This window comes from Balaenoptera musculus, chromosome 3, assembly GCF_009873245.2.
Source record: "Balaenoptera musculus isolate JJ_BM4_2016_0621 chromosome 3, mBalMus1.pri.v3, whole genome shotgun sequence".
Classification (NCBI taxonomy): domain Eukaryota; kingdom Metazoa; phylum Chordata; class Mammalia; order Artiodactyla; family Balaenopteridae; genus Balaenoptera; species Balaenoptera musculus.
In genome coordinates, this window is record NC_045787.1 from 167883034 (window position 1) to 167891728 (window position 8695).

Genomic DNA, 8695 nt, shown 5'->3' on the forward strand with positions numbered 1-8695 from the left:
GGTAGGGCGAGGGGGCCCGGAGCCCCGCCCCGGGCACTCCCCCCTCAGGCCTCTCCCTATTGGTCGGTCCCCGAAGGTCCCGCCCCCAAATCACTATAAGGCGGGCGGGGAAGGCTGGCGTCGGAGGTTGGAGTTTAAGTGTGGGGTCTGTCGCAGTACCTGGGGGCTGAGGCTGAACGCGCCCGGGTGAGTGCCTCGCGGGCGGCGTCCAGGAGTGCCCAGCAGGCCCAGGGGCGCGGTGGGTGGGTGGGAGGGCGAGAGTCCAGCGGCTTGGGGAGAGGAGTGGTGTGACAGGCCGGAGCAGGTGGCTGAGACCCTTGGTCCAGTTGGCAAAAGCTCAGGACCCAGTTGGGAGAGGACTAGGGTTCTGAGGGCGCTGGGTGAGGACGGGGGAAGAACTGCAGGCGGGGAGTCTGAGGTCGAAGTCCCGCTCTGAGTCTACTTAGCTGAGTGACCTTGGGCCCACCATGGACCTGCTGTGTGCTTCAGTTTCCCTGTGTGTCAAACTGGACTGTGGGTTTACTGGGGTTCTGCGGCTTGCTCGGTTCCATCCCGGGCCAGGGCAACAGGGATCTTCCCTAACTGCAGCGGAGGCAACAGCCCACACAGGTGAAGGCATTTGCCCAAAGTCACACAGCAGGTAATGGCAAGACTCGAACTCAGGTGTCTCTCTGCCCAGAGCCCATGCTTTGAATCACTGCAGGGCCTCCACTTTGTCAGAGGTTCTCTACTATGCACCTGCTGTGTACAGAGCCCTGTGCATGCATTGTCCCTGCCCAGGGCGCTCTGAGGTAGGCATTATCATTACCTCATTTTGCAGATGAGGAAACTGAGGCCCCAAGAGGGAAGGAGACTTGCCCGGGTCACCAAGCCCAGCCAGACAGAACCCAGGGCCTGGGCGGGAGCCGGGAGGGCTGGCGTGCAGGGACCCGTCACTCTGTCCTGCCCCCAGGGTGACCCTGTTTGCAGTAGGCATGTCAGAAGACGAGGCGGCTCAGGCCCCCAGACCCAGCTTGTGGGAGCAGGACCAGCAGGTAAGGGGCTTCACCTCCCATGGAGCTCAGCACGGGAGGAGGTGGGGGGGCAGTCCCTCCTGGGACAGTTTCAGACTGGGTCCCCCTGCCCTTGCTTCGAGCACCTTACTCTGAGGGCATTTTGGAGCATGGTTGGGGGAGGCACATTCTACCCATTTCCCAGAGGGGCAAAGTGAGGCCCAGGGAAGGGTGTGTCTCTGGGATGTGTCTCTCCAGACACTCTCAGCCAGCTTACCTGGCCTCTGCCCAGCTCTCTCCCACTCCCATCTCTGGGTCTCTACCTGTATCTCTCTGTTTCTGTGTCCACCATCATGGCACTCTTAACAACAACAACAATAATAATAGCAGCAATCACAGCCTATACTCTGCATCATTCACTGTTCCAAGCGCTTCACATATTGTACTCCTTGAATCCCCATCACAGCCCTAGAAACCCATTTTACAGATAGGGAGACTGAGGCACAGAGCAGTTCACACACTTGCCCAAACTCACACAGCTTGAAAGTGGAGAACCAGAACTGAACGCAGGTGGTCTTGCTCCAGAGGCTGTGCCCTTAATGACCAGACACTAATGGCTCTTCCCTCAAGGAGACTTGAGTCTTTCAGAACCGGTCCCGCTCTGTGTATGCTGTTGAGAACAGGAGCTCTAGGCGCACCTCGGCGTGGGTGTCCATTGCCTGCACGCAGCTGCGCTCAATACACTTCCCCCCCCCACCCCTCTCACCTGCCCCTCGTCCCGGCCCAGAGAGGGTGAATGGGCTCTCTAGCATGTGGCTGAGCCCCCCACCTCCACCTGGGATCCCTCTGATGCCACCCCTTCCTGCAGAACGTGGTGCAGCGTGTGGCGGCCCTGCCCCTGGTCAGGGCCACGTGCACCGCGGTCTCCGATGCTTACAGCGCCGCCAAGGACAGGCACCCGCTGCTGGGCTCCGCCTGCCGCCTGGCTGAGCACTGCGTGTGCGGCCTGACCACGCGTGCCCTGGACCACGCCCAGCCGCTGCTGAGCCACCTGCAGCCCCAGCGTGAGTCCCCCTGGCCAGAGTCCTGGGTCCTGTGGTTTGTCCCACTGCCCCACCCTCTCATGCTCCATCTGCATGACAGGTGCTGCAGTGGACCCCCTGAGACGGGTGTCCCTCTGCAGTCTCACCTATGCTGCGTGCCTTTACTCTGTCCACCGGCCTGTCCCCCATCCATCTGTGTCATCCCCTCTCTTGGTCCTTCTGCCTGTGCCATCTCACCCTCCATTCTCTGCCTGTCCCATCCCCCATTCTACCTGCATCCCTTCTGCCCTCTGTCTCTGCTTATTTGTCCCTCTGTAGTTTGATCACCTGCCCGTCTGCCCTTAGCTGTTTCCTTGGGGCCCCCCTCCTTTTGTCCCCATCTTGTCTCACTGTCCTCCTCCCTTTGGCTAGCCTGATGTGCCTTGAGTCCCTTTGCCTGTCCAATCTCCCTCCCCTGTCTGCCCCTTCCTCCACCCGTCCTGAGCCTGTGACCAGCTCAGGGGGTCCAACCTGGCAGTGGGGTTGGGGGACAGAGAGACCCTTGGCCTCGCATCTGACCAAGGAAGGGGATCACCTGAGGGTCCCAGCCCAGGGCCTTGCCCGCCTCCTTCTCAGCCGGCTTGTGTGACCTTGAGCCTGCTCGCTGGGGCGTCTGAGCTGGACATGGGTGAGGAGTCACCTTGGTGCTGGCAGCAGCGGTGGCAGGGCAGAGGCGGGAAGGGCAGAGAGGCAGGGTCCAGCCTGGTGGCTCACCCACACGCTCAGGGTCCCGGCCCCTTGCAGGGGGCCAGCCAGGTGCCCCCTCTGTCTTTCCCTCCGTATGTGTGTGTGTCTCCTTTTTTCTCTGCCTCTCCCTCCAGCATCCCCTCTCTCTATGTCCCTGTGTCCCTCTCTCCCTCGACATCTCCCCAATTCTCGCTCGCTGCCTCTCTGTCTCCAGTGGCCACAGTGAACGATCTCGCCTGCAGGGGCCTGGACAAGCTGGGGGAGAAGCTGCCCTTTCTCCAGCAACCTTCAGAGACGGTACCCAGCACCACCAGATTGTGGGGAAGCTGTAGGGGGTGGAGGTGGCAGTGAGAAACACAGCCTAAACACCTGGGTCAGCTGGACTCCAGGACCCAGTCAGGCTTTGGTCAACTGGAACAAAACAGCAGCCAGATGAAAATCATTGACAGCCGTGTTTACTGAGCACATAATATGTGCCAGCTGGTGCTGGGAATCCCTTCAGCAACCCCATGAGGAAGAGATTTGATTTTCCTCCACTTTGTAAGAGGGGAAATTGTGGCCCAGAGCCAAACAGGGGCCAGGGGTCCTTGCCCCGCGGCCCCAGGGAGCTGGGGGCAGGGGAAGGGAGCCGGAGACCTACAGCAACTGGAGCTGGGCCCCTTCCGCCAGGTGGTGAACTCGGCCAAGGACGCAGTGGCCAGTGGCGTGACAGGCGTGGTGGGCCTGGCTCGGCAAGGCCGCCGCTGGAGCGTGGAGCTGAAGCGATCCATGAGCCACGCCGTGGACGTCGTGCTGGGCAAGTCAGAGGAGCTGGTAGACCACTTCCTGCCCATGACTGAGGAGGAGCTTGGTAAGGCCAGAGCCCTCCCCGCTCGCCCCTGAATCCTCCTACCCATCCCTGGCGGTGACGGATCAGAGAGGTCCCGGCCTCACCCAAGGCCACATAGCAGATCAGTAGGGAACATGGAGCTCCAGCCCAGGCCTGACCTCCCCCAACCCGCATCCTACTAGAAATCTGACTACCCAGAGCCCCAAGAGTATATGGGGCTTATAGACTTGAGGGCCACGGCCTCCAGCTGCTGGCCCCCCATACTGTAGTATTTGGCCTGTGCAATGCCTTTAAAATGGTTTAATTCATCACATGCATTTAAAAATCAGGTTTTGCCCTACAAATCCTGATTTCTAACTTGCCTTGGAAAATCAGACGTTTGGGTTGAATGGCGTCCTCCCCTTTACGTGGTTCCCTTAAACCCCACCATTCTCCAGTGTTCTACATCTGGTCCGTTGACCCTGGAGACAATCTGACTTCCAAACCCTGCTTTATGGCACTAGAGGAACATGGGGCGTGCCCCCTCCTTCGCAGAAAGGTTGTGAGCCATTTTTGAAGCACCTTCTGTGGGCCAAACACTTGTAAGCAACTCTTTCATTATTATAAGCTCCATTCACAGATGAGGAAAATCGAGGTAAAGAGACCCGGGATTCGAACCGAGGCAGTCAGTAAAGTGGTTACGAGTGCCTGGGTTCGAATCCCGGGTCAGCCTCTTGCACCCCGTGGGACTTCACCTCTATTTACCTTGGGTTTCCTCATCTGTAAATAGAGCTAATAATAGTGCCTACATCGGAGGGCTTGGGGATGGTCGCATGAATTGATATTGTAGAGGGGAAATATACAAGCTGTGGGAGAGCCCATGGGCGTGTCCACCCAGAAGCAGAGGGCGTGGGCACGCTGACTCCCCTCCCCATCCCATCCTCCAGCGGCGCTGGCAGCGGAGGTTGAGGGCCCGGAAGTGGGCTCTGTGGAAGAGCAGCGGAGACAGCAGGGCTACTTTGTACGCCTGGGTTCCCTGTCGGCGCGGCTCCGCCACCTGGCATATGAGCACTCTCTGGGGAAACTGAGGCGGAGGAAACACCACGCCCAGGACACACTGGCCCAGTTGCAGGAGACTCTGGAGCTGGTGAGAGCCCTCTGCCTGCCCCCCTTTCCCACCTCGTGATGCAGGCCAGCATGCGTGGATTGAGTGCCCGCGGACTACCTGGTCCCCTGCTAGTCTGAAAGGGGGAGGCGGAACCGTGTATGTGCAGGGCTGGGGCAGAGGAGGGACCCGGGGCTGGAGGCATTCAGTGGGGGTCAAGGCTCAGCCTGGGGAGGCAGGAAGAGGTTTTGTGGAGGAGGGGAAGTTATAGGCGGTTAAGATGGATGGGAAGAGAGTGAAGGTACCTCTTCCCGGGCTCTCCCATCACCAATCACAATCTTCCCAGCCTTTAGGTTCTAGCTGATAACCCAGCTTCTTTCCCCGTTGTGCATCGCTCCCTGCTCCAAAGGAACATAACAGCTCCTGTTTTCTGGGTTTGATGAGTTCAGACGCCCCCAACCTGCTCCTCCTGCATCCCTCTCCCCATCTCAACTGATGACAGCCCTGTCCTTCCAGGGCCTCAGGCCAAAACCTGGGAGTCACCCTCAACTTCCCTCTTCTCCTCCTCTCCCACATCCGACATATCAGCCAGTACTGTTGGCTCTGCCTTCAAAGTCTACCCAGAACCCGCCCACACCTCCTCCTTTCTCTTGCTCCACCTGGGTCCAGCCCCCGTGATTGCTCAACCTGGTCCTGGTTTCCCATCCTGGACCCCACAGTCTGTCCTTCCTGAAGCAGCCACCAGAGGGCACCTGTGAGCACCGGAGTGGGCTAATTTCACTGAGCAGAGTGTCCTCAAGGTTCATCCATGTTGTAGCGTGTTTCAGAATTTCCTCCCTTTTTAAGGCTGAATAACAGTCATCGCTCAGTATCTGCGAGGGATTGGTTCCAGGACCCCCCACGGATACCAAAATCCGAGGATGCTCAAGTCACTTCTGTAAAATGGCGCAGTACAGTTTGCCCTCTGTACCCACCGGTTCTGCATCCACGGATTCAACCAACTGCGAACCTTGGTTGAATCCACAGATGCAGAACCCGCGGATACAGAGGGCAGACTGTGTTCTACTGTGTGGATCACAGTTTATTTCTATTAATCTTCTAATACCTGCCCTGTCCTGGGCACTGAAGGCACAGTGGCCCCCTCAGGACACTCACAGGCCAGTAGGGGGACTAGGGTCATGATGGGAGAGCATGCTGGGTTCTGTGGGACCCGGAGGGAGGGATCCACCCAGCCAGGAGCCGGGGAAGGGAGGCTTCTTGGAGTGGGTGACGTCTACAGTGAGACTTGAACTGAAGTGAACCAGGCAGGGGGATGGGATGGAGAGAAGAGTGTTCCTAGCAGAGGCACAAGCATGGGCAAAACCTGGCAGTGAGTCTGAGTTTCAGGGGAACCACAGGTCTCAGGTCTGACCACGGGCAGGGGAGAAAATGGGCAGATCGGCCAGGCTGGATCCGTAGGCGCGGAAGGTTTGCATACAGTGGATGTTCCGGAAATGCCTATTGAGGCCAGATCCAGGCTGGGGTCCTGGTCCCCCCAACATTCCAAATCCTCCAGTTCTGACTACTATGGTCCCTGTCCCCACAGATTGACCACATGCAGTGCGGGGTGATGCCCATCACCCCAGCCTGCCCGGGGAAGGTGCATGAGCTGTGGGAGGGCTGGAGCCAGCACTCCCCAGAGAACAGCTGCCGCAGTCAGGTAAGATGGCGTGGAGGAGGGGGGCTGGGGGGGGCGTGGGGGGGTTCTGGATCTGACAGGGGTTGCCAGGGGCTGGGGCTCCAGCCGGCTCCAACCAAGTACTGAGGTCAGCTGGTTCGAGAGTCCATGGGGAAACTGAGGCAGGGCGGGGGTCCTGGCGGGGGTCCATCCGGGACACCCAGGCCCCTCCCCTCCCCTCCCCTCCCCTCCCCTCCCCCGCAGGCGGAGCTGGAGACCCTGGTGCTGTCCCGAAGCCTGATGCGGGAGCTGCAGAGCACCGTGGACGCGCTGGAGACCAGCGTGCGGGGCCTGCCCCCCAGCGCCCAGGAAAAGGTGGCCGAGGTGCGGCGCAGTGTGGACGCCCTGCAGGCCGCCTTCGCCGACGCCAGCTGCTTCGAGGACGTGCCGGCGGCCGTGCTGGCCGAGGGCCGGGGCCGCGTGGCCCGGGCCCAGATGTGCGTGGAAGAGCTGCTGGAGCTGGTGGTGCAGGCCGTGCCCCTGCCCTGGCTGGTCGGGCCCTTCGCGCCCATCCTCGTGGAGCGGCCCGGGCCCCCGCCCGACCTGGAGGCCCTGGTGGACGAGGTCGTGGGGGGGCCCGACCCCCGCTGGGCGCACCTGAACTGGCCGGCCCAGCAGAGAGCCTGGCAGGCCCAGTACGGGGACGGGATGGGCCTCCCCGGGGACATTCCCGAGGAGGAGCCTAAGTCCCCCAGCCGCCGCAAGCACACCCTGATGCCAGAACTGGACTTCTGACCCGATGGGGCCGTGGGACCGCGAAAGCAGCTGGAGGCCGTCCTGCACCCCGAGATCCCTGCTGCCCCCTAGCGGCCGTGCATCAGCATTACTAGCCGATGCCTTGGCCTTGGCCCAGGCACGGAGTTGGGGGCTGGGGACCTAACTCTGAATCCTAGACCAGCTTCACTGATATTAGACCATCCCCAGTCTTTCCCTTGGACATATGAGGACTTGAACCTAATTCAGGTCTGACTAGCCCCAAGCTGCGTTCACTGGCTGTGGTCCCGCATTGCCCCACCCCAAGAAGCTGATCAAAACTCCCCAGAGAGTCGCATGTTTTGCCCAGATAGAAGCACACGCTTCTGTTTGGGGTTTTGAAAAGTGAGTGTCCCCTTCCTCCCCCAGCTTGTCTATCCCGGACTGAGGGGTCCCCAAAGATGCTTCAACAGCTGGACCTGCCACACCCACTTGCTTTGCTGTTTGGGGTTTTGCTCTCCAGAATAAAGGTGCTTCATGTTGTCCAAAGGCCAGTGGCCTCTGTTCCAGCCGAGGTGGGTCTCAGTGTCGGGGTGCTGGGGGCCTCAGAGGTGTGCAACTGTATGGCACAAGCCAGGGTTCGAAATTTGAAAGGAGTGACGCCTCCCTGACCAGCTTGACATCTTGTCTGGAGTTCCCCGTTAGTGCCCCACCCACCCGGGTTAAGCATTCGGATGTAGGTTCCTGGAATGGAAGCTGTTCATACTTTAATGAATTTCTTGGAAACCGCAAGGAGCGGGATCGAGAGGAGGGGGCTCAGAGGGAGCAGCTCCTCCTATGCCCTCCTCCCTGGACCTGTAGGAGCTGAGCTTGCTGTGGCTTCTCTGGCTGCACTGGTCAGGATGGGGGAGACAAACGCAGGGTAAGGGGCACAGGCCAGTCTCGTGGGGGCCCCCCGTCCTCTGACCGTGTTCTTGGCTGTCCCTCAAACTCCCCTGTGGCCAGGCAGGGTGTTGGGAAAGCACGGTCTGATGTGGTGAGGTCAGGGTGTTCCCTGCCTTCCTTGGGATCTGGTCCATGGGTGGCTCTGGGAGTCCCAACCACTTCCCACCAGTTAGATTCACCTCCCTGCCCCTCCTCGGGAATGTCCGTGGCTCCCTTTGCCCTCAGACCAAACATCCACGCTCCTCACCCTGGCATTTGAGGACTTCTGGTTTCATCCTTGGGCTGACAGAGACACTGCTGCAGTCCCACTGAACTGTGCACATTCCCCCACCTCAGGGCCTTTGTTCAGGCTGTGCCTGGAATGCCTCCCACCCTCCCCACCATCTCTCAGATACATCTCATCCATCCTTAAGCCCAGCCCCAATGCCACCTCCTCCAGGAAGCCTTCCCTGACTCTCCCCTGGTGGGATAGCTCCAACCCTCTGCAGCCCACCTTCTTGGGGCTCCAAGTGCTTTCTACCTGGATATAAACCACAGGCAGCCTTGCCTTCTCTTCCCTCACAAGGCTGGGGGCTCCTGGAGGGCCAGGCTTGGTGAGGATGAGCCGAATGACACACAGAAGGGGCATGTGACAGAGGGACCGGCTCAGCCTCAGGCAAAGGCACG

The 8695-nt window shown here is 60.1% G+C and overlaps 1 protein-coding gene across 3 annotated transcripts; it reads left to right on the plus strand.

The window, feature by feature from the left end:
• Positions 1 to 101: 101 nt before the first annotated feature.
• Positions 102 to 7646, plus strand: PLIN5 (perilipin 5). 3 transcript variants are annotated; one of them, XM_036849181.1, is made up of 8 exons: positions 102 to 186; positions 970 to 1034; positions 1861 to 2056; positions 2976 to 3058; positions 3431 to 3611; positions 4517 to 4716; positions 6260 to 6373; positions 6596 to 7646. In XM_036849181.1, exons 2-8 carry the CDS (start codon positions 975 to 977, stop codon positions 7124 to 7126), a joined length of 1365 nt encoding a protein of 454 aa, XP_036705076.1. In that variant the 5' UTR covers positions 102 to 186; positions 970 to 974; the 3' UTR covers positions 7127 to 7646. The 3 variants fall into 3 exon arrangements, with proteins under 3 accessions (XP_036705076.1, XP_036705075.1, XP_036705077.1); XM_036849180.1 differs by having other exon boundaries at positions 108 to 186; positions 953 to 1034; XM_036849182.1 differs by having other exon boundaries at positions 108 to 186; positions 973 to 1034.
• The last annotated feature ends 1049 nt before the right edge of the window (positions 7647 to 8695 follow it).

Excerpts from the sequence above, each read along its gene's own strand:
- PLIN5 (XM_036849181.1), top strand. The coding sequence starts at position 975 with ATGTCAGAAGACGAGGCGGCTCAGGCCCCCAGACCCAGCTTGTGGGAG. Across the intron at positions 2,057-2,975 it reads GAGCCACCTGCAGCCCCAGC|TGGCCACAGTGAACGATCTC; the intron begins GTGAGTCCCCCT and ends CTCTGTCTCCAG. Across the intron at positions 3,059-3,430 it reads TCCAGCAACCTTCAGAGACG|GTGGTGAACTCGGCCAAGGA; the intron begins GTACCCAGCACC and ends CCCTTCCGCCAG.